At 46.6% G+C, this 24,903-nt stretch overlaps 1 protein-coding gene across 1 annotated transcript; it reads right to left on the bottom strand.

Annotated features, from left to right (window-relative positions):
* Positions 1-6,077: 6,077 nt before the first annotated feature.
* On the bottom strand, positions 6,078-6,455 carry LOC124683583. Its single transcript, XM_047218072.1, has one exon. It carries the CDS (start codon positions 6,453-6,455, stop codon positions 6,078-6,080), a length of 378 nt encoding a protein of 125 aa, XP_047074028.1.
* Positions 6,456-24,903: the final 18,448 nt, after the last annotated feature.

The raw sequence follows: 24,903 nt of genomic DNA on the forward strand, positions 1-24,903 counted from the left end.
CGCCGCTCTTCTTACGTGGAGGTCCTCGGGGTTCATTTGTACCATCGAACGGATCTCCACGCTTTCTCCACGGGTCGGTCTTCCGTAGCCACCTTCGATGCCCCATGTAAACCGTTTTCGAAGAGCCATCCTTACCAAGCTGCAAAAACATCGTCTCTTCCATGCACCCGACACATGCCTTGTGTCCATGGCACACCCGGCACGAAATGTAACCGTATCCGAGGTAGTCCCGCACCGTCGTGATCAACGCGGCTCTCAAAGGGAAATATTCTTCCGCGACGGCGTCCCATGTATCTACCCCTTCCTCCGCCCACAACGTTTCAAGCTCCTCCTTTAATAGTTCGAGATACATGTTGATATCGTTTCCCGGCTGTGTCGGCCCTTGAATTAGCATACTCATCCGTATGTACTTCCTCTTCATGCACAGCCAGGGCGGGAGGTTGTAGATCCATACAAACACGGGCCATGTGCTATGTGTGCTGCTCTGGTTTCCGAACGGATTGAATCCGTCCGTGCTCGCACCCAACCCGATGTTTCGGGATCTGCCCCAAAACTTCCGAATTCATTGTCTAATGCTTTCCACCGGCTTGCATCCGAAGGGTGCGTCGAAGACTCGGGTGCTCAATCCGCTCTTTATCATTCAACACCGCCTCCTTTCTTCTCGCGTGCCGGCGCATGAGCTTTGCTTCCTTGCGGTCCGCGTAGAACCGTTGAAGCCGGGGGCGAGCGGGAAGTACCACACAACTTTCCGAGGAGCTTTCTTCTTCCCTTTCTTGTACCGTTCAGCTTCACACACAGGACATTTGGTCTTGTCCATGTGCTCCTTGCGATACATGATACAGTCGTTGATGCAGGCGTGATACTTTTCGTGGGGTAAGTCGAGAGGGCACGTGATTCTCTTGGCCTCGGCTAGACTACCAGGACATGTGTTCCCGGCAGGAAGGAGATCTTTCACGTATTCCAGGATGTCGTCGACGCTTGTGTCCGTCCATCCGTGTTTCGCCTTCATCTGCAGCACATCGAGAGCTACTCTCAAGCGAGACTCCCCCAACCCGCGACCTGAGTCGTACAACGGAGTATTCGAGTCTATCTCGAGTTGCTCAAGCTTTGATTTCCGCTTGGCGCCTTTCGTCTTTTCGAGAAGCAGATCTTGAAGATGAGGGTCCCGCACGACCGAAGCTAGCGGCACCTCTTCGTCGTCGTCAAGGTTATTGTCGTCGTCAAGGTTATCGTCATGTGCGACAAACTCTTCATCGTCATCGGTATCATGATGCCCTCCTTCTTGCGGGCCATTTTTACCACCTGCCGCCGTCGTCCCATTGACCTCCGCGCCATCATCACTCATCCATTGAGTGTGTCCATGCATGAAACCATTAGTGAGCAGGTGCCCCCGCAACTTGCCTCGAATACGGGTCAAACCATTTCCCTCGTTTGCATCTCCGGCACGGACACAATACCTCCGTGCGGTTATTTTCATACATGTCGATGATCGCGTGTTTCAGATATCTCATCACGATGCTTTCACTCATCTCGATAACCATTATCGCCTGCATGGTAAGATTACATAATTCATTAGAACCATGCATCCGTCGGTAGTTTTCACGGAAAATTTCGGCATGACCTTCCTACACGGTAGGACATAGGAGCGCCAGAAATGTGCCGAAACGGAAACTTGAAGAATCAACATTTCGGCGCAACGTTGGCAACTCATTTTCAACGCCAACACACACACAAGCACAAGCACAACATATATATATGCCACACACGAGAGCTTTTCTTCAAATGTCCAACATACATCGATTTCATTCCTTAATTTGTTCATTAATCACCTATTTGTTTGATATATTCGTCGATAAGATCGAGACGACGCGCCGCGACAATGGCGTATGGAAGCCGACTTTCTAGATCTAGATCTAGATTGAGCGGTCAATGCGGGATAGTAGATCTAGATCTACATAGGGGGATGTGGGAGATGCATGTACGAAGGGAAGATTTGCTCAAAAATTTTGATTTTGTTTGGTCAAATTGGTGAAATTGGGGATAGAAATGGGCAAAAATGAGCTGGGTTGGGAGAAGGCTCGGGTTTGTGTGGAGAAGTGGAGTGTAGTGAGTGTGTGAGTGAGTGGCCGGGCTGGTTTGGTGGCTGAAATAACTGCCGAGTTATTGCCGGCGCACCTGGACCATGGTGCGCCGGCAACATATACCCCTTTCGGCTATATCACAACCGGGCCAGGGCCAAGAATCATTGCCGGCGCACCGGCCCAGGGGTGCGCCGGCAATAGCAAACTTTCCACCGGCGCACCACTGGGCCGGTGCGCCGGCAATGATTCTTGGGCCTGGCCCAAATCTGCCCGGGCCATGCCAGGAAATAGCGCCGGCGAGCCTTTCCCCGAGGTGCGCCGGCAGTATACCTTCATCGCCGGCGCGGCTGAAATGTGGTGCGCCGGCAATCCTTTCCACCGGCGCATGCACAAGGTGGTGCGCCGGCACAACTTGCCTCCACCTATAGGCTTTTCCCTAGTAGTGTCCCTAGCGACATATGTCGCAACACCTATAAGTTTTTTTCTTTTTGAGGGACCAGCACCAATAAGTTTTTTTTTTTAGGGACCAGCACCCATGTTACAGCCGTGCGCCCTAACCTCACACGGTTGCCGTCGGCGTGGCAGATGAAACACCACTCCACCAACAGACCCCTACATGCATCATGTGTTCCAAAACGATGTTCCCAAGAGGGAAAGCGACACCGAAAGTGCCTCCACCGACCGATCCAGGAGAGCAAAATAGGGTTTTCTCGAAACATCTTGGCCGGAGACAGGAGACCGCAACAACGACATCTGTAACAAGGTAACGAAGCCCGAGGGCACCGCCATCATCGCTTCTGACCACATCAAAGGAGGTAAGCTCTTACCAGTCGACTACCTTGCCTACATGCCACGCTGTAGCCTCAGGGGCCATGTCGTTCACCGTCAGTTTTCCTAGAGAGGCCAGCACAACATCCGCCTCATTGCCGCCGAAGCAGCCACACCGTGAGGCACGGTGGCCACGCGACTCATATGCTCTAGGGCATCATCCAGAGCCAAATGTGTCTGTGGGGGCAGAAGGAAGCGGGAGGGGCTAGCGGTGGTGAAGTTTTATTAGGGATCTCCCCTTAGGAGAGGCGCATGAGGGATAGATGGTATATGTAACTGCCTGTGGTTACACAAATTTAGCTAAGACCTGAAGAGATCACTTGGATTTCTATTTATAGATCCCAAAGCTTACACAAAATCCGCCAAAATGCATCCACGAATCCCAAAAGTTACTACCTTGTAAGAAAAATAAGACGTGGTACCGCCTGGAGAAAGGAACATGGCCCGATGACACGCAGGTTGAAAGAGAAGAGAAAAAAGCTCTACGAAATATTCTTGAACTCTCTAAATGAGAAACAAGTAAATCACGTGAAAAAACTAGCCAAACCAAACATCTTCTATACTGACAAGACAAGTAAAATAGGGAAATAGGGGGGGCGGGGCAGACTTGTATATGATTGCTTCATTAAGTGACCTCGCAAAATTTATATATAGAAATTGCAAAAAAAAAACCAAAACTTTTATACAACATACACCTACTGGCTGTATCTGCAACTCTAAAAAAAATCAGCTCGAAAATCCATCTAGAGGTAGAGAAACAAAAAAATTAACTTTACTGCGAATAGCGTCAGCTTTAGGTGAACAGGATTTTACAATATTCATACCCAAGATATGTCTTTTTTTTGTTTTCTAACTTTAACTCGAACTTGAAGCTGCGATTTTTAGGGATTGCATATACCGCAGATGTTTGTTGTCAGTGTGTTTTAGAATATTTGAACATGCATATTTTGTATGTTAAAAAAACTTGATCTCACAGTCAGATCCTACCTAAGTTGCCCCAGTAAAATGGCGCAACCAGAAAGATCATAGATTGTTAAGAGTTTCCCTAAACGTGAAAATAATTAAAAGTTTGCTAAAAGGCTATGTAATTGGAAGATATCCATCCACCGCCACGGGAACAGAACTATGTAACCAGGACGCAGGCCTGGACGGAGAGGGACCGGCGGTACTCGATCTGCACACCGGACGGAGACACCGGAAGGAGAGAAAGGTCGCGGCCGGCTGCAATTTCGTGTCGGAATTGGTTTTGTGCACGAAGGCTCGGAATTCCGGCGACGAAATGGCGGGCGCCCGCGATCGTGCATGCGATCGTACTACTGCTTGGATTTGGATTGGACTCCATCGGAACCAGGTGAGGAGAGTGGAATTCTGCGCAGGCGGCGGCGGCGCCGGATCCAACGGTGGGCAAGGAGAACGACAGGGTTGGAATACTCGCATACCTGTGCCCCGTACATACCGAAAGCTACGGTAGCGGCCGCGCAGGAGTCCCTCTTTCTACATACCGAAAGCTACGCGCGTACGTACGGTAGGTACCCCGTAATGACTACTGACTAGTGGGGCCAACGAAACCGTGACTAGTGCCACGTGGTATAAGATTTTATACTTTCTTGCTGCAAAAAAATCCATCTATCTATTGATAATTATCCACGCTAAAGTAGAGAATTGAAAAATTAATAAAATTATAAGCTAGTCTTCACACAACCTAGCCAAGAGTACAGACACTAGCGCGAGCTGAAATCATGCCATTGTCCGCGTCTCTCGATCGGCGAAGTCGAGCGAACTTATTGTTATTGTATTAACGCTTATTGTAATAGATAAGTGATCAGGCTGCAAAGAACCGGAGCACCTTAGCAACGACCATCGCCAAAGGTGAGATTTCTAGATCAAAAGAGTCAGACCTAAAAAAACACCAACGAACACGAAAACCGACTGGATCCCATAAGATCCACGAGGCGTATAACTTCACACTGAGGATAGAGATTATCTTATTCCAACTTCAAAATATAGCAGCCACCTTATTACAATCTTTAAAAAGACGTTGAAAAATAACCTAAGTAAGAAACAATAATGTTGGAGGACATTATGAAACTCACTATGATCATATACTATTTTCCCAAATCAATGTGACCTCTCCCAATCAAACCCGTGCAAAATGACAAACTTGTTTGCGGATAAAATACTGTACTGGGTTTTGTTTCTTCAGTCGTACGTACGTGCGTTAAACTAGTCAGAGCGGCGACCCAGGAAACAGGCGTCACGCTCGTGGTTGAAAAAGCGGGTGAGCCGTAACATCGCCTCCACCAGCTTCCCCGGACGTAAACTCAAAAATAATCTATCGATCGAGGTTACGCTTGCGAGCAGGCACGGCATGCATGTGCGACAACTTTGACCAGCTTTGAATGTTCACTATGCATGCATGCATCGATTCCCGGGAGGAAATGGATTTAACCGGGGCCAAAGTTGACCAAAGGTTGCTTTCGCTTTGACGAACGTAGTGCACTTTCGTGTTGCTTTTCCTATCTCCTCCGGTGGTTGCATCGAACTTGCTCAGCTTAATTATGCATGTACTCTTTCCGTATACAGTTAGTTTAGGTTCTAGGTTGGTTTAGTTAAAGTAAAACTTTTGGAAGTTTAACCAAATAGTTTGGAAAAAACACACATCACACATACAATGTAAAACACATGACATTGAAATCTTCATAAACTATAGTTGGTATTAAGAAAGTTGATATGTTTATTGCACCACTAAAGTGAGCTAAAAGCCTAAAACTGTCACACCTCCGATGCAAAACTGAAGCACGGCCGCGGTACATTGCCATTTGATGAGACGACACTATTTACAAACCACCAGATCAGAGGGAAAACGGAAGCGAGGAGGAGCAGAGCACAACAGCAGTAAGAGATACTCTAAATAACAGGCTAGCTACTACAAAACAGCATGGTCGGTGTACATCCTACATAAACCAGGCCACTCGACATACTGGATCCTTTGGTGAGAGCAAAACAAAAAACACGAGAAGCATCTCCATGGATCGACCATCGATCACACCATGCACCACAAGGACGGATCTAAGCACGAAAAAGCTAGACGCGCGCGGCCCAGGGACGAGATCTGGCTCTGATTGATTTGGGTAGTTAGCCGGAGTGAACGTACGGAACGGCCGCTGGCTAGGTGGCGTCGACGGCGGGCTCGGGGCACTCGAGGATGCGCTCGAGCCTCGGGCGCCACCCGTCGGCGCGCGGCGTCGGCTTGCTGTCGGCGGTGGCGCCTGTGCGGGCGGTGCTGACCTGGCGCAGCACGTCCTCGAGGCGCTGGTCGCCGCTCTTGAGCTGCGCCATGAGCCACTCCAGCTCCGCCCGCGTGAGCACCACCTTCACCTTCATCCCCGCCGCCGACTGCGTCGCCGGCACTTGCTCGTCTTCTTCCTGCTCCTGCAGCAGGACGTCGGCTATGCTTTCCTGATCCCTCTCCTCCGGCACGACCCTCTCGCCGCGCCGCCGCCGCGGGTCCTGCTGCTTGGAGGCCGCGTTGAGGCAGTTGCCCATGGCGCTCGCTCGCCGACCGAGGGTCTTGCGCTGGAGTAGAGTAGAGTAAGCTTTGCTGCGATGTTGCTTTTGCTAAGAGGTGGCAGGAGCGGGGGCGCGGGGCGTTATATAACGGTGAGACCACGGAAAGAAGAAGGGAAGGCCTTGGGTTGGTGCGTGGTGTGCGGGCCGTGGGTAAAGTGAGAAAGCATGCAGCATGGTGCGTGCACATGGAGGAGGGGTCGGGAATTGGTATTGTGCGGTGTGTGTGTGGGGTTTGGTGCGTGGCCCCTAAACGGCAGACACCCCCACACGCCATGCCTTTTGCTGCTGCTTCATCCGCTTTGCCTTTTGGTCGGTCGCTCGCTCGCCAAAGGCTTGTCTGGTGGGACACTCACTGACGAGATCTCCGGGCATGTGGGCTCGCCCCTCATCTGCACCCCAAATTTGGTGAACACTGGAGAATGCGCGTGTTGTCTAGCACGACACATTTGTGTCTGAAATTTAGTGAATGAATAGTTCAGTTCACGCGAGTCGGTTCGTTTAGGTCGCGTCGCTGGAGCGTGAGCAACATGTCCGTCTATCCATGCCGACTATTTCGGATAGGCCAGAACTAGTTAGGTCATGTAGCTGGAGATGCCCTAATGGAGCCATCTAATTTATGGGTTGTCTGTTTTTGTGTCTAGGAGGCGTGTCCTGGCCCGTAAGTCACCGTCCCGACGCCAGTCCACGCACTCTACTACCACAAAGACCTAGGGCGAGATGGATGGCACACATCTCACGTCGCCTCCATCGCCATTGTGCCCAGCGTGGCTCAAGCACCTCCCACCCCACCACCTCGGCATTGAAGAAGCCGAAGGTCGAGCTAGCGGCGGAGGAGTGAACCACCGAGAGCAAGAAATGGGCGGAGCGGAGGAGGGACGCTAAGAAGAAGCGGCTTGATGATGCCGCCGCTGAGGAACGAAGGAGGGAGGCTGAGCATCTCGAGGCCCTGCAGTCGAAAGCCAGCGTGGATGCCCTCGAGACGTCGGTCGCGCAATAGGACCTCTTGATGATCAATCGGAAGCGCTCGCACAGATTGCTGCGCCGAGCGCCGGGAGTGCCACTGTGGTGAGCTCTGGGTCATCTGCGACACGACCCCTACCTCCAAGATCGCCTGTGCCGCCGTGCGTGTATCCGCCCGGATATGCACACGCTGACTTGGAGCGCATGGAGGCAGCGCCCCGGTTCCCCCACTCGCCATGGGATGGGTCGGCCGAGGTGGCCGAATCCATCACGACGGGACCCGCCCCCGTGTCCATTGACCTAAACCGTGTGTCGATGCTTCACTTGCAGGCCCCATGGGCAGTGCCTGCTGCCTCCGTGGTGACCCGGCATACCACTGCATGGTGTAGTATGCAAGTCTGATATAACGCCAATGAAACACCGTTCCACTAGTATTATATCGCTCAGAGTGGTACAACAGAAACATATGCGGGTCCAAGGCATGTCTATAGAATTACACCATTGATTCTATTACATAAGATCATCACAGCCTCCTACTTTACAATGAGGTAAAGCTGCAAATGAACTCCAGAAGAATGACTCGTAGTCTAGTCTTATCACGAACTCTATTTGTAGAGTATTTAACTAGCTATAGAGGCTAAGAATAGATTCTAGCTAAATAGGAGCTAGGTTTAGGAAACAAGTTCCTTTCTATTGCTAAGCTAGGTTTTTATCATTGTTGGATATGGTGTTTGTCTCTTCTGACAGGTTCCTGTCTCTTGAAGTAGTTGTTGACTCCTCGATCTTCAAGTTGCACCGTAGATCCTCCTTCGATGCCTCCATATATAAGCAGGGGATTTAAGAGTGGTATGAGTACGAGCGTACTCAACAAGTTCATTATAGGAAAGAGGTGTTTAATGCACTAGCTACGGCATCAGACCAGAAAGTCTAATACCAATGCAGGTTTTCATAATCATTTCTTCAAAAGGTTGTTTTTATTCAGAAGAACTATGTCCGTCAGCCTTCACCGGTTTACTAGAACTTCATGGAGTTCCTTTCCGGCAGCGTTCGCAGTTCCATATCCCGGAACAGGGAGTGACAGGTCACGAATCATTACACTCTGCAGAGGTGTGTTGCTTTACCCATAAGAGATCTTAACCTTGGTGCCAACCGGGCTCGAGTTTCCCGTCCGCACTTCCTTTGGTGTGAGGCCCGGTATAAGGTCATATCCAATCATATTCCTCCGCTACCTCGCACACCCACCCTTTGTTGCATACCCCGACCCTGGGTCCTCGCCGGTCCTCTTATACCAATTAAGGATGGACCCCGACCACGATGACAGTCTGGGATCGAACCAAACTACTTTGCCGATAGCTGCAACCCATCATAGACCGCAATACCGTGGGGAACTTATGGCTTCCCCAGCCTACCGCTTGCGCTTCGGGCGACAAGTGTCTACGGACTATGCCGTGGGGAACTTATGGCTTCCCCAGCCTACCGCTTGCCCCCTAGGAGTACAAGTGTCTACGGTAAAGCACGTCCGTTGATGTACAAGAGGTGGAAATACGATTGACTATTCCGTCCCACTCCAGATCTTATGGTTAACACGGGTATTACAGCACAAGAATCACTGGACGACATTTGTTGTTTAATCCTAGATGGATATAAACCCTTGCAATGGAACCTCCACCATATCAACACAATCCATTGTTCCATTGCCCACCACTTAGTCATATTCATAGTTATGAAAATAGTGGTTTTGCTTTTTATGCAATAGTGATAAACATAGTACTTTGTAAGTAATTTGGTAAAAATACTCGAATGACATGAGCAAGTGATGAACTTGCCTTTCTTGACTGCAAGATTATGCAGGCAAGGTCTTCGATACGCAATAACTCCAAATTCTGATTTAGCATCATCGTCCGGTAAGGACGATGTTTAAAAGATTGGCAAGGATGCAATAATGCATAAGTATGAGATGCAATCGCTCTAAGCGTGATCTAACCTCGATGATTTAGGATTAGTGAGTTGAAATGATTTGTTTAAATTGTGTTGCACTTTTAGAGTGGTTCACAAACAAGGTTCTTTATTAAGGTTTGATTACTTGGGATTATAAACAAGTTATATAGTAAAGCATAGTAATCAATGTAGCACACAAGGAATGATAATTGACATAATGTTAATATGTAAAGAACAGTTGTCAGTTTTAGTACTATATGGTATGGTTAATGGTTATTTATCATATACTTCAAAAGAATACTTTTTGAAGAACATGTTCTTTAATAAAGTACAAGTATGATAATTAGGGTTGTGGAGTTCTATGGTTTACTATGGTTCTAATTGGTTCTAAAGTAAGGATTAGATGGATCACAACAAGGTTGGATTCATCAATAGCTAGAACTTGTAAGGGTTGAGCTAAGCTTAAGCATCTTAAGCAATTAACTACACATGGTGCTATCAAGGTTGGTTATATCTTACTGGTGATAGATGGATATTGTCTATAGGTCCTATTAGGCAGGGTTGATGATGATTCTCTGTTTACGTCAAAAGAATAACTTTTGAAGAACATACTTCTTAAGTAATAAGAAGTATTGGAATTAGGGTTGAGGTGGTCTAGGTTTTACTATTGGATCTATTAAGTCTTGAATAATTGGCTTCTAAATAGGATGGTTCATAATTATGAAGTACTTGTAGGGTTTAGTGGACTATGGTTATGTAATGACAAATATTGGGCATAGATGCTATTGGAGTTCATCACAGTGGTGTGATGCTAATTAAGGTTAATTAAGGATGAGATCCTTGGTGATAGGGACTAGGTTTGATCCTACTTGAGCATCTAGATTCTATTAGGATGAACACATGGAATACCATTTTATTAGTGAGAGGTCTCTATTATTTTATGAAGACATGACAAGTATTTGGTTGCTACTATGGATTTATGAATGCAAAGAAAGTATCATGATCACATGTTCTAACCTAGGGTTAGGGTTAGAAGCAAATTAGGTTTCACATCTATTAATGGAGATAGGGTTCCTAATGGAATCAGGGCTTTAGTGTTCACATTAAATTATGAAACCATAATGTTATTTATAATGGAACTAGGGTTTCATAATTACTATTTAGTTTTTAGGTTAATAACTTCATTATAAAGTTGAAGTTATTAATAACTTTGGAATAAGAATAATATTGGATTTGGCATTTTATTATATTTAAAGATTTTAATAATTAAGGTAATTATTAATCAGGGTTTAAATCCCTCTAATAAGGATTTAACAAGATAATAGATAAAGAAAATTAATTTTAAGGTTTTCTTTATTTGTTTAATGGTTTTTTACTAAATTTGGAGGTTTTCATAATTATTGAATTTTGATTGAATTTAGAATTAAAAGATAAGGCTTAAATAGCAAGTATTAAATAATTGAATTATTATTAAAAATAGAAATTTCATTTTATATTTTTATTGGATAGAGTTTACTGTTATAAGAATTTTGATATCTTATATTTTATTTTTCTGAGCTTTTATGAATTTTCTAGGTATTTGCAAAGTTTCAGTAATTATGAGATTTAAATTTAAAACGAAATCACTACATCTACCCGGACAGAACATACCCACAGTCTATGACTGGTGGGGTCTGTCCACCTCATCTGCCACGGGGCATTTGACCAGGTCAAAATCGCCACCGTGGCGTCGGGGCTGCTGGCCGGCGGCAATTGGCGATGGTCGCCGGTGCTAGGGCGTTCCCGCGGGCGCGTGCAGGGGCGCGTTGGAAAGTACTCGCCGAGACGAAGCTAGTGGTGGCGGCGCCACCCCCTAATGGTCACCGGAGCGGTGGCGGCGGTGATGCCCGACGGCGGCGCTCATAGGCGTTCGGCGCTACGGCGATGCAGAGGGTTAGGGAGAGGGCTAGCAGGCGTTGGGGATTCAGTGGCTCACCGTGAGCATGATGGAAGCGACGGCATGGTCGGAGACGGCCTGGTTCGCCGGAATTGGTTGATGCCGACGCCGGAGAAGACGATGTCATCGGCGTCGATTTCGGGCACCCCAACTCGATTCCTCCCGTGGGCGTAGCTTGTCGAGGACAGTGGTCATGGTGGTGTGCTCGGTTTGGCTCGAGGAGGCCTCGTTCATCGGCGATAATGGAGACTGGGGCGACCAGGGTTTCGGCATGGATGTACTTGAAGCGGAAAGAAAAGAGAACGGAGCTAGGTCTTCGTCTAGATTTTTATAGGGCTCCAGAGACGAGCCTCGTCACGAGGAGCTCTGAGAAGTCGACAGCGAGAGAGAGGAGGAAGGGCACGGCGTCGTGCTGGCCGGCATGCGTTTGGAGAGGATGAGGACGACTTCATCCCGAGATATTTAGACGAAGGGGTATGTGGGCTGGTTTGGGCTGCAGCTTGGTCCAATTGTTGGGCTGCTGCTGGGCTGCTCGGCTAGGTAAGTTTTTCTCCTCTTTTTCTTTTCTGTCTTTATTTTTTCTGTTTTATATTTTCTATTTGAATTTATATTTGAACTCAATTCTGTTTGCAGATATTACATTTATGTTGATTCAATAAAAAATTAGTTTTCTGACGATTATTCCCCAATTCTATTTAAACAATTATTTTGAATGATATTATATTGCATATTTATGAATTAATTCAATATAGAAATTAGACATGAATTTATATTCTCACTTTTATTTCCTTTTTATTAGGACTTCAATTCAATTTAGAAGTATGAGACTTGATGCTTTCATCTCAAAGTATTTCAGGGATTGTTATTATGTCTTGGTTTCCATTTGAGGAATTAATCACTTGCATATTATTTCATGTGAGCAATATTTTATTAGGGTTTTGTAGGTTTGATGATAACTCAAATTCAAGGTTATCATTAGTATTATATTTTAAATATAACCTAAAATCCTAGAGTAGACATTACTCTCCTCAAGGTTGGGCTTTATTTACAGAGATAAGTGGTTGATTGATACGTCTCCGACGTATCGATAATTTCTTATGTTCCATGCCACATTATTGATGATATCTACATGTTATATGCACATTTTATGTCATATTTATGCGTTTTCTGGAACTAACCTATTGACGAGATGCCGAAAGGCCAGTTGCTGTTTTCTGCTGTTTTTGGTTTCAGAAATCCTAGTAACGAAATATTCTCGGAATTGGACGAAATCAACGCCCGGAAGCATCCAGAACACCCGAGAGCCGCCAGAGGGGGGCCACAGGGCCCCCAGATGATAGGGTGGCGCGGCCCACCCCCTGGCCGCGCGGCCCTATGGTGTCACCGCCTCGTTGACCTTCTGACGCCGCCTCTTCGCCTATATAAAGGTCCCAGACCTAAAACCTCGATACGAAAAAGCCACGGTACGAGAAACCTTCCAGAGTCGCCGCCATCGCGAAGCCAAGATCTGGGGGACAGGAGTCTCTGTTCCGGCACGCCGCCGGGACGGGGAAGTGCCCCCGGAAGGCTCCTCCATCGACACCACCGCCATGTTCATCAACGCTGCTGTCTCCCATGAGGAGGGAGTAGTTCTCCATCGAGGCTCGGGGCTGTACCAGTAGCTATATATGTGGTTAATCTCTCTCCTATGTACTTCAATACAATAATCTCATGAGCTGCCTTACATGATTGAGATTCATATGATGATGCTTGTAATCTAGATGTCATTATATGCTAGTCAAGTGGATTTTACTTATGTGATCTCCGGAGACTCCTTGTCCCACGTGTGTAAAGGTGACAGTGTGTGCACCGTGTGAGTCTCTTAGGCTATATTTCACAGAATACTTATTCACTGTTATGAATGGCATAGTGAAGTGCTTATTTATATCTCTTTATGATTGCAATGTGTTTTGTATCACAATTTATCCATGTGCTACTCTAGTGATGTTATTAAAGTAGTTTATTCCTCCCGCACGGTGTAATGGTGACAGTGTGTGCATCCGTGTTAGTACTTGGCGTAGGCTATGATTGTGATCTCTTGTAGATTATGAAGTTAACTATTGCTATGATGGTATTGATGTGATCTATTCCTCCTACATGGTGTGAAGGTGACAGTGTGCATGCTGTGTTAGTACTTGGTTTAGTCGTGTTGATCTTTCATGCGCTCTAAGGTTATTTAAATATGAACATTGAATTGTGGAGCTTGTTAACTCCGGCATTGAGGGTTCGTGTAATCCTACGCAATGTGTTCATCATCCAACAAGAGAGTGTAGAGTATGCATTTATCTATTCTGTTATGTGATCAATGTTGAGAGTGTCCACTAGTGAAAGTGTAATCCCTAGGCCTTGTTCCTAAATATCGCTATCGCTGCTTGTTTATCGTTTCTATTGCGTTGCTACTACTTGCGTTACTACTGCTCATACTTATTCATACCACCTGTATTTCACTATCTCTTCGCCGAACTAGTGCACCTATTAGGTGTGTTGGGGACACAAGAGACTTCTTGCTTTGTGGTTGCTGGGTTGCATGAGAGGGATATCTTTGACCTCTTCCTCCCTGAGTTCGATAAACCTTGGGTGATCCACTTAAGGGAAACTTGCTCCTGTTCTACAAACCTCTGCTCTTGGAGGCCCAACACTGTCTACAAGAATAGAAGCTCCCGTAGACATCAAGCTATTTTCTGGCGCCGTTGCCGGGGAGGAAAGGTAAAAGGTACTCACACTCTGGATCTTGGCTACTAAGCTATTTTCGCCGTTGTAAATACTCGAAGCTATTTCCTTTAGATCCTGCAATTGCATCTTTTTGTTTCTTGTTTACACTAGTTAGGCATAATGGAGAACAATGAGCTTCTTATTCTATTTCCCGATTTAAGACATGGATGGTTTGATCCGAAAATTAAAAAACCCATGGAACATATTAGCATGAATACTTTGAATACCATTGTTGCTAATGATATGGAAAATTCTAAGCTTGGGGAAGCTGGTTTTCATGATCTTTTTAGTCCCCCAAGCATTGAGGAGAAAATTTTCTTTGATGATACTTTGCCTCCCATATATGATGATTATAATGATAGTGGTCTTTTGGTGCCACCTACTATAGAGAGTAAATTTTGTTGTGATTATACTATGCCTCCTACACTTGATGAGAATAATAATGATAGCTACTTTGTTGAATTTGCTCCCACTACAACTAATAAAATTGATTATGCTTATGTTGGGAGTAGTAATAATTTTATGCATGAGACTCATGATAAGAATGCTTTATGTGATAGTTATATTGTTGAGTTTGCTCATGATGTTACTGAAAGTTATTATGAGAGAGGAAAATATGGTTGTAGAAGTTTTCATGTTACTAAAACACCTCTCTATGTGCTGAAATTTTTGAAGCTACACTTGTTTTATCTTCCTATGCTTGTCACTTTGCTCTTCATGAACTTGTTTATTTACAAGATTCCTATGCACAGGAAGCATGTTAGACTTAAATGTGTTTTGAATTTGCCTCTTGATGCTCTCTTTTGCTTCAAATGCTATTTCTTGCGAGTGCATCATTAAAACTGCTGAGCCCATCTTAATGGCTAAAAAGAAAGAACTTCTTGGGAGATAACCCATGTGTTATTTTGCTATAGTACTTTGTTTTATATTTGTGTCTTGGAAGTTGTTTACTAATGTAGCAACCTCTCCTTATCTTAGTTTTGTGTTTTGTTGTGCCAAGTAAAGTCGTTGATAGAAAGGTTGATACTAGATTTGGATTACTGCGCAGTTTCAGATTTCTTTGCTGTCACGAATTTCGACCTGCCTCCCTGTAGGTAGCTCAGAAAATTAAGCCAATTTACGTGCATGATCCTCAGATATGTACGCAACTTTCATTCAATTTGGGAATTTTCATTTGAGCAAGTCTGGTGCCTCAATAAAATCCATCTTTACGGACTGTTCTGTTTTGACAGATTCTGCCTTTTATTTCGCATTGCCTCTTTTGCTATGGTGGATGAATTTCTTTGTTCCATTAATGTCCAGTAGCTTTATGCAATGTCCAGAAGTGTTAAGAATGATTGTGTCACCTCTGAACATGTTAATTTTTATTGTGCACTAACCCTCTAATGAGTTGTTTCGAGTTTGGTGTGGAGGAAGTTTTCAAGGGTCAGGAGAGGAGGATGATATACTATGATCAAAAAGAGTGAAAGCTCTAAGCTTGGGGATGCCCCGGTGGTTCATCCCTGCATATTTCAAGAAGACTCAAGCATCTAAGCTTGGGGATTCCCAAGGCATCCCCTTCTTCATCGACAAATTATCAGGTTCCTTCTCTTGAAACTATATTTTTATTCGGCCACATCTTATGTACTTTACTTGGAGCGTCTGTTTATTTTTGTTTTTTGTTTGAATAAATGCTTGTGTGGGAGAGAGACACGCTCCGCTGGTTCATATGAACACATGTGTTCTTAGCTTTTAATGTTCATGGCGAAGGTTGAAACTGCTTCGTTAATTGTTATATGGTTGGAAACGGGAAATGATACATGTAGTAAATTGCTATAATGTCTTGGACAATGTGATACTTGGCAATTGTTGTGCTCATGTTTAAGCTCTTGCATCATATACTTTGCACCCATTAATGAAGAAATACATAGAGCATGCTAAAATTTGGTTTGCATATTTGGTCTCTCTAAAGTCTAGATAATTTCTAGTATTGAGTTTGAACAACAAGGAAGACGGTGTAGAGTCTTATAATGTTTACAATATGTCTTTTATGTGAGTTTTGCTGCACCGGTTCATCCTTGTGTTTGTTTCAAATAACCTTGCTAGCCTAAACCTTGTATCGAGAGGGAATACTTCTCATGCATCCAAAATCCTTGAGCCAACCACTATGCCATTTGTGTCCACCATACCTACCTACTACATGGTATTTCTCCGCCATTCCAAAGTAAATTGCTTGAGTGCTACCTTTAAAATTCTATCATTCGCCTTTACAATATATAGCTCATGGGACAAAATAGCCTAAAAACTATTGTGGTATTGAATATGTACTTATGCACTTTATCTCTTATTAAGTTGCTTGTTGTGCGATAACCATGCTTCTGGGGACGCCATCAACTACTCTTTGCTGAATATCATGTGAGTTGCTATGCATGTCCGTCTTGTCTGAAGTAAGAGAGATCTACCACTTTATTGGTTAGAGCATGCATATTGTTAGAGAAGAACATTGGGCCGCTAACTAAAGCCATGAATCATGGTGGAAGTTTCAGTGTGGACAACTAAATCCTCAATCTCATATGAGAACATTAACTGTTGCTACATGCTTATGCATTAAATAGGAGTCCATTATCTGTTGTCTATGTTGTCCCGGTATGGATGTCTAAGTTGAGAATAATCAAAAGCGAGAAATCCAAAATGCGAGCTTTCTCCTTAGACCTTTGTACAAGGCGGCATGGAGGTACCCCTTTGTGACACTTGGTTAAAACATGTGTATTGCGATGATCCGGTAGTCCAAGCTAATTAGGACAAGGTGCGGGCACTATTAGTATAGTATGCATGAGGCTTGCAACTTGTAAGATATAATTTACATGATACATATGCTTTATTACTACCGTTGACAAAATTGTTTCATGTTTTCAAAATAAAAGCTCTAGCACAAATATAGCAATCGATGCTTTCCTCTTTGAAGGACCATTCTTTTACTTTTATGTTGAGTCAGTTCACCTATCTCTCTCCACCTCAAGAAGCAAACACTTGTGTGAACTGTGCATTGATTCCTACATACTTGCATATTGCACTTGTTATATTACTCTATGTTGACAATTATCCATGAGATATACATGTTACAAGTTGAAAGCAACCGCTGAAACTTAATCTTCCTTTGTGTTGCTTCAATATCTTTACTTTGATTTATTGCTTTATGAGTTAACTCTTATGCAAGACTTATTGATGCTTGTCTTGAAGTACTATTCATGAAAAGTCTTTGCTTTATGATTCACTTGTTTACTCATTGACAAGGTATCAACTTGTCAATGCCTATGGATTGTAGGCTAGGGTTTAGTTGGAAGTAGAGGGCAAGTAGATCTCGAAGGTTTCAGCCGAAAAGTACTCGACGATTATGAAAACTAGGATTTGTAGACAATGATTCGATGATCTCTGCGTCCCTCGACTCCCCCTTATATAGGAGGCGGAGCCGAGGGATTCGTGCCGTACAAGTTACAAAGTCCGGGAAGGTTTCAAATTCATCCCGTAATATTACAAATAAGACTTTCTATTACAACTCTAACTTTCCTTAATAACATCTTGGGCTTCCGAATCTCCTTATTCTTCGAGTAGTGGGCCTTCAATAAACCCCGGGTACTATCTTCGGCAGGCCCATTAGGGATGCCTATGTCAGTAGCCCCCGAGATTTTGCTTGAATCGTAGAGTCAGGGAAAATCTCCACTGTTTTGTTTTTACTCGACAACTTAAACTTTTCTATATTTCTTCATATAAATTTCTATATTGTGCAGGGATAATGGTAGTTGGGGCTAGTTCATCTGACGGATCAGGTACTAGTTAACTGCTCTAGTGGCAATCCGCAAAAACCTACTTAAAAATCACGTCCCTGGACATGATTTCGGGATACTGGTGTAAACTTCGACAGGTGTCGCTTAAGGTCTTACCATTCTGTCGAGTCCCAGTCATATTTATCGGGTACCTAACGCGTCCGTTAGGATTTTTCTTCGTATCTGTTGATACGGATAAAAGTAGAAAACCAACGTCAGAGACGGCGACACGCCTCACAGAATAGATCTGGGGTCTTACCTTCGCAAAGTTTTGCGGCATTCAGAAATTGATCGCAACTTCGGCGTTCTGAGAATATATTGTCGAGTGCTTATTTGGCTGATGGAATGACACATTTTATCGAGTCACGGATGACTTATATTGCTCTCCCGATGGGAGTATATGCAGAGTTATTTATAACTCGAAATATACTTTCTTGCTTTTCTATGTTTCTTCTTCTCATTCCGACTTTTTTTTTTTATAATTTCATCGGGTACGCGAACAGCGTTCCCGATGGGAGTAGCCCCCGAGGCTACAGCCAAGGACTTGTGCTTGGTTGTAGGCTCCACGCTATATGCCGCTATATTTTCTTTTCTCTCCCGAAGCTTTATATTTTCTCGGGTGCGCGAACAGCGCTCCCGATGGGAGTAGCCCCCGAGGCTATGAACAAATATTTGTATTTGATCATAGGCTCACACCATTTCTATCTTGTCTTTATTGAACTCTTCATTTTTCCAAAGTAGCCCCCGAGCATTTGTTCAAAAACTTGTATTTGATCAAAAGCTCTCGAATACTTTTTCATGTCGCCTTTTAATGCAGCTGTTAAGCCGAATTTTTATCCTGTCAAGGTGACGTTATTGCTGACGATAGCCACGATTATTAATCAAAAATTTGCGACAAGTCTTTTCTCGCTGCCATGCGGGCCCAATTGATCCACTATCTTGACACGTCGTGCAAGTGGGGGACACATGTCCTCCGCTTTTTCTGGCGTACGTACCGTAACTTCTCCATTATTAAGTTACTTTTTTACCCCTGTTGTCACGTGGCTATCATCTGTCACACATTTTCCTTATCCAACGGTCCGTCGTTTCACCGCACCCCTATATAAGATTATCTTCTTCCTCCTCGGACACTTCCGCTCACGCCGTCCTTCTTCTCTCATCTGCGAATTCCCTCCTGCGATCCACAAGCTCTTAAGCTCCTCGCCTCCACACTGCAAATCCTGCGCCATTGTTGATGCCTCCGCGCCGTTTGACGAGGCACAGCACACCGGAATCCTCCATGGCCGCTGCGGATCTTGGGGCGGCGGAGTGGGAAATGTCGTTGCCTAATCGACGGTACCTCGGAGGAGACATGGAGAGTCCTAGCCGGAATACAAGTTGCCTAACTACGGTACAATGTCTTGCCGTGTACGTCAAGGATCCGCCTTCCTCCAAGTACGTGCTGGATCCGGATACTTCATGGGCCGTCACGGATCCGGCCTCCTTCGTAGGTCGGTAGAGATCCGGCTTCAGTTCCTGGGCTGGACTTCATCCTTCAGGATCTACAGCAACTGGGCCGCCCGATGGGCCACATGCCTCACCACCATCTATGGGCCACCCGGGCTTGCCGGATCTAGGCCATGCCGTTGATATACCCATAAAGTATACCCACAACAGTAGCCCCCGAAGTTCTCCGAGATTCATCATTCCTCCGACTTCATTCAGCTCGGATCCGAAGAGAATCTTGAAGAGCTTCAAAAACTTCTACTTGATTCCGGGTTCATTCACTCGGAACTCCTTCGTCTTCAAATTAGGTATCGCAACGGAGATTCCGTTTTTCCCGCGCACAACCTCCTTTTTTCCCGCGCTAAATTTTCGCAGATGCAAATCTTTAGCCGGAAATTTCGGGAGCGCATGGTTAAATTACCTCCACGTCGTTTTACCGCATTTGACCTAAGACACGTGTCATTCATCCAACGGTGCGACCGTTCCGTTTCCACCGTTGGATCCGAATCCCGAATCTCCGCGCGTGGCCTATAAATACCCCCGCGGCTCGGTAAATCCTCATTCTTTCACCGCGTCTCACCACTTCATCTTCTTCCTCGCGCCGCGCCGCCCGATAGATCTCAACTCCGGCGAGCCTTCCGCGCGGGAGCTTCACGCGCCGCCGCCTCAAGCCTCTCCTCCAACCAAGATCGCTGCGGTTGACTGAGAAATCAACTCCGCCGCCGATTCGTGGTCATCGGAGGCTCGAAAGCCGCCAGTTTGTTGATCTCCACTTCACCGGAACTTCGCCGGACCGTCGCGCCATTGACGGTACGTGCATCGGACTTGTAGAAGAAGAAGTAGCCGTAGTATAGAATTTCCGGTTACTCAAATTAGTTCGCATGGGTGCAGCCGGAAGCATGCCTCACGGTTCTCCTCACTGCACTCGGTAGTTCTCCGAGTAACCCGGAACCCGGTGCCGTGGAACCAATTTGCCCGGATCCCATTGCGTTCCTACCACCATATGTTTCCGACATCCGGCTAGCTCAACCGTTTTCCGCATCTTCCAGCACCACTCCAGGCCGGATCCCTTCCCTCAAAGAACTCAAAGAAGAACTTGAAGGTCAAGCAAGGATGGCAACCAAGGTGCAGGAGGCGGAAAACAAGAGGGCTTCAAAAGCTCGGATCCGCGAAGGAGAAAGGGGTCAATGGTGGCCACTGTGAAACCACCGATGTGGAGCTCGGAGAGCTTCGAACGAGGGCATGATCTCCGCCTACCGGAGCTTCATTCGTGACACCGACGTCCCCAAGCCCGGAGCCGATGAAGTGGTCATGACCAAGGCTTGGGTGGAGCGCGGATTGTCGCTCCCCTGTTCAAAGTTTTTCTCTCCGTCCTCAGCACATATGGGCTCCAACCGCACAACATCTGCCCAAACTCATACCTCCTCCTCTCCAACTTCGTCACACTTTGCGAAGGGCACCTCGGAATCCGCCCGGATATCAAGTTGTGGCAGTTCTTCTTCCGAGTGAAGAAAGAAACAAAGGAAAAAGTAATGGTGAACTGTGGGAGCATGACGTTCATGCTCCGACCTGGACGCATGTATCCGCCTCACGACTCGCACGAATCCGTCCGGTACTGGAACGCCGGATGGTTCTATGAAAAGAACATCTCAGTTCCGAACGTCCACGACGGCCTGCCCAAGTTCGTCAACGAACCTCCGGAAGAACTTGCGAGCTGGAGCTTTGTTCCCTCACTCGCCCAAACTCCGATCTTGGAGAAGGCAGCGCGGAGAATATCTTGGCTAGTCCATGATGGGCTAACCGGAGCTCAGCTTACACTTAGCTGGTTCACCCGGCGGATCCAGCCTCTCGGCATAACGCGCGATTGATTTGCGCATACACCGGGCGGACGACCTGCTCCGGGCTACCCGCCACGACCTTCCGGCTGACTCTCGAAAAGGAGAATCAAGACGCTCGTGAAGATAGGCCGGGCCAGCCGGTCCGGAACTGATCAAAGACATCTACACCAACGACCAGTGTCCTCCGGTAAACTCAATTTCCTTTGTTACTCCAATCTTCACAAGTTTTCAAATATTGATCTTATGCTTATATGCTTATTTCCTCCAGCTCGATACTCTGGCGGAGGAAAATCTTCGCACCATACTTCGTGTTCCTGTCAGCGGCGACGGGGCGGAGGAGGATCCGGACGACGAAGAAGAGGAAGAGGAACAGGCACCCCGCAAGGCAGCCCCTCGACCTTCGAAGCGTCCCCGCGCCAAAGCTTCCGGTTCAGAAGCCGGAGCTAGCGGCGAGGCCTCCGCCAAGAAGCCAAAGACTGTGAAGCCCCCTCCGCTAAACTCGAAGAGAGCGGAGCAAGCGCGTTTGAAGATGCTAGCAACAGCTGGCAAACGCTCGCGCCCCATCATCCCCGGAGCCCCGTAAGTTTCCGAATATGGTACATCTCTACTTGGATAAAAATTGTTTATGACGTGAACCCCTTTGCTTGCATGTAGGAATCCAAGCACCGCCGCCACCAAGACCACCAACCAAGAGCCCATCACCAAGTATATGAAAAAGTCTCCGGCTGTAGGTCCACCCACTCCAGCTCCGCCAAGCACGTCTCATACTGCTCCCCAAGCATCCCCTTCCCAAGCTGATCGTTCTCCCCCACCTGCCACCAATACTCCACCGGAAATCGTTCCGATCAGCAGTGAAAAGGTGGGCGGAGAAGATCCTCAAGACAAAGGACCTGCTCAAGATGAAACAGGAGCACAAGGTCAAGGAGAAATTGAGGTTACTTCTTCCGAGAGAACCGGAGCTGGTACTGGCGACGTTGTCGTGTTTCCGAAGAATTTTGGAGATCCGACTGACCTCACCTCCACCCCCAAGGCATACGCAACTAAGTTTTTCAACAAACTTACTGAGGCGGAAAAATGGGATCTTGAACAAGACTTGCTCAACGCCATGTTGGACAATGCCTGGGGGAAATCCGATGTCGCCACCGCGGAGATTCAGGACTTCAAGAAGAATGTCGGTCATTTCCTCGACAAACTCGTCTGCAAGCAAAAGGTACTCCCCAGTAGCCCCCAAGCATGTAAGCGGAAACGTAGATATACGTTAGCGCTTAAATGCTTAGACGAATATCACTTCTGGAAAGATTTTAAGTCGATGCAGTAGCCCCCAAGCATTATGGCGGAAAGGTTCCGGCAATAATGCTTTAAAGGAATCCACTGAAGCAGGCGGAATTCTTACTCCGGCTCTGTTTAACTTTACGAGAACAAGCGAGCGCTGCATTATGAGCTGCACAAAAACATTGCCCTTCAGCGCCGCGTTACCTTGAGTCAAGCGGAAAATATCCGGACTCTGAAAGATGCGAATGCAGATCTGACCAAACAACTGGCAGAAGCCCAAGGTTGGTTTCCGCCCTGTGCTTATCACTGAATTCGTATTACGATTTTAACTTGTGTTATTATAGGTGCATCCTCGTCCCTTGCTACAGCCTCTTCGGAGCTTGAGAACCTGCGCTCCTCGTACCAAGCATTGGAGACGAAGCTAAAGGAGGCGGAACTGAAAAAGGAGCAAGCCGAGAAACAGCTGGCGGAGAAAAATTCCGAGCACGCCAGGGAAAAGGGCGAATTTATATTGAAGAGAAATGCTGACAGCGAGACCATCAAGAGGCAACAAAAAGAACTCACTGGGCTCCAAAAATATATGGAGACCGCGGAACATCATTGGGACGTGCTTAGTGAGAACGTTTTGGGTACTACTCCAGAACCTGCCGGAAGACTTTTTCTCCGACCTTTCTCGTGTGCTCAAACTGTTAACTTATATCCGATTATCTCATGCAGAACCTCTTGGGTATCCGGAAAAGCGTCGGAATTTGTTCCCCCGGGACGATCTCCTTCAACTTGCAGGCGATGATTGCAAAGACCTCATTTCCGCCTCCCGGAAGATATGCTACAACTTGTCCATCAAAAGGAGTCGTACTTGCAAAGTGCGCAAGCTTATTCAAAAGATGGACGTTCTTCCGGAGCTGGTGACGGATCTTCAAGCATCATCAGCCCGAGGCGCAGCTGCGATGGCCTTGACCATGTGCTTGGCACATAACCCGGAGCTTGATCTTGACCAGGTGACCGCCGGAGTTCCCTCGGACGCGGATGTCAATGCGCTCTTAGATGCAGTAAACGGCTACGACACCCGCATCGCGCGCAGGATCCGGCATGACGAATTCTACGACAAGTTCGTGCTTCCCGCGGACGAACCCCTGGAAGCGGAACTTCAAGCGAAGCGCGACGCGGAAGCACGTCCTGCGGAATCCGGCTCCCAGTTTACCTGGACCAGCTCCAAGGATGCTCCCCAAGAGGAACCCAAGGACGGCGCTGCGTCTTCGTCGGAAGAAAGTGACGAGGACGTGTCGTCTCCGGCAAAGGATGCCGAAAAAAGTGACCCAAAGGGCAAGGCTTCTCCTGCTAAGGGGGAGTGAAAACTTTCTTCCTGCGGAAAAAACAATGCATCATTTTGGCCCCAGCGAGGGTTTGTAATAAGACTTTAAATTCTTAAGTAGTTAGGGACGAAACAATTATGCATGGGCGGAAACAACTTATCCTGCTATCCTTTAATATTATTCTGCATGTTTCGTTTTATGTTGGAAAGCAAGTGCTGATGTCGTTGTTTTCCGGCTTGCTCGCTTGACCTTCCGCGAGCCGGAAGACCTTAGCCGGAAACGCTCGCCGGCGGCGACGAAACCCAATGGTAATCCGTCAATAACCGCGGAAACAAGCCCCCAAGCATAGGTGCCGGAAATCGCTACTAGGAATCCACGAGTTCGCAACAGATAACTATTTAATCGGAAAACTTAAGCTTACGTCCTGAGGGACGATTTTTGAAAATCACAACTTTCATACACGCCTAGGCGGAAATATCCAGCTCTGCGGTTTTAGTCGGAAAACATACACGATCTAAAAATGAACAAGTAAAGGAGGTAAATGACTCATAGAGTGAACCAAAAGCTTTATTTCATTGATCATGTATAATATTGTTACAAGGTATGCAATTCTATGCTAAGTGTGGAAAGGACGTAGCTGTGCAATGTTCCAAGGGCGATCTGTCTCGTCGTAGATATCATCCGGATCCTCACGCTTGCGTTTCCGGCGCCAATTAGCGGGTCTGTCCCTCAGCTCTCGGAAATCAACAAGGTAGTACGATCCGTTGTGAAGCACTTTGCTAACGACGAAGGGTCCTTCCCATGGAGATTGCAACTTGTGATCTTTCACCTGGCGAAGGCGGAGAACCGGGTCTCCGGCCATGAACGAGCGATTCCGGACTCGACGACCGTGATAACGTCGGAGCTTCGCTGGTAGATGGCGGAGCGCTGGTCGGCTAAATTCCGAGCTTCTTCGATCGGGTCCACGAGATAGCTGTCCGGCCTCGTCGAGCTGTTTCTTCATTATAGGCGGAAACTCGCGGCGAATCGTGGATGATGTCGGAGGGAATCACGGCTTCGGATCCGTATACCAGGAAGAATGGGGTAAACCCTGTTGACCTGTTAGGGGTAGTTCGCAAACTCCACAAG

The sequence above is a fragment of the Lolium rigidum genome, chromosome 1 (genome assembly GCF_022539505.1).
Source record: "Lolium rigidum isolate FL_2022 chromosome 1, APGP_CSIRO_Lrig_0.1, whole genome shotgun sequence".
NCBI lineage: Eukaryota > Viridiplantae > Streptophyta > Magnoliopsida > Poales > Poaceae > Lolium > Lolium rigidum.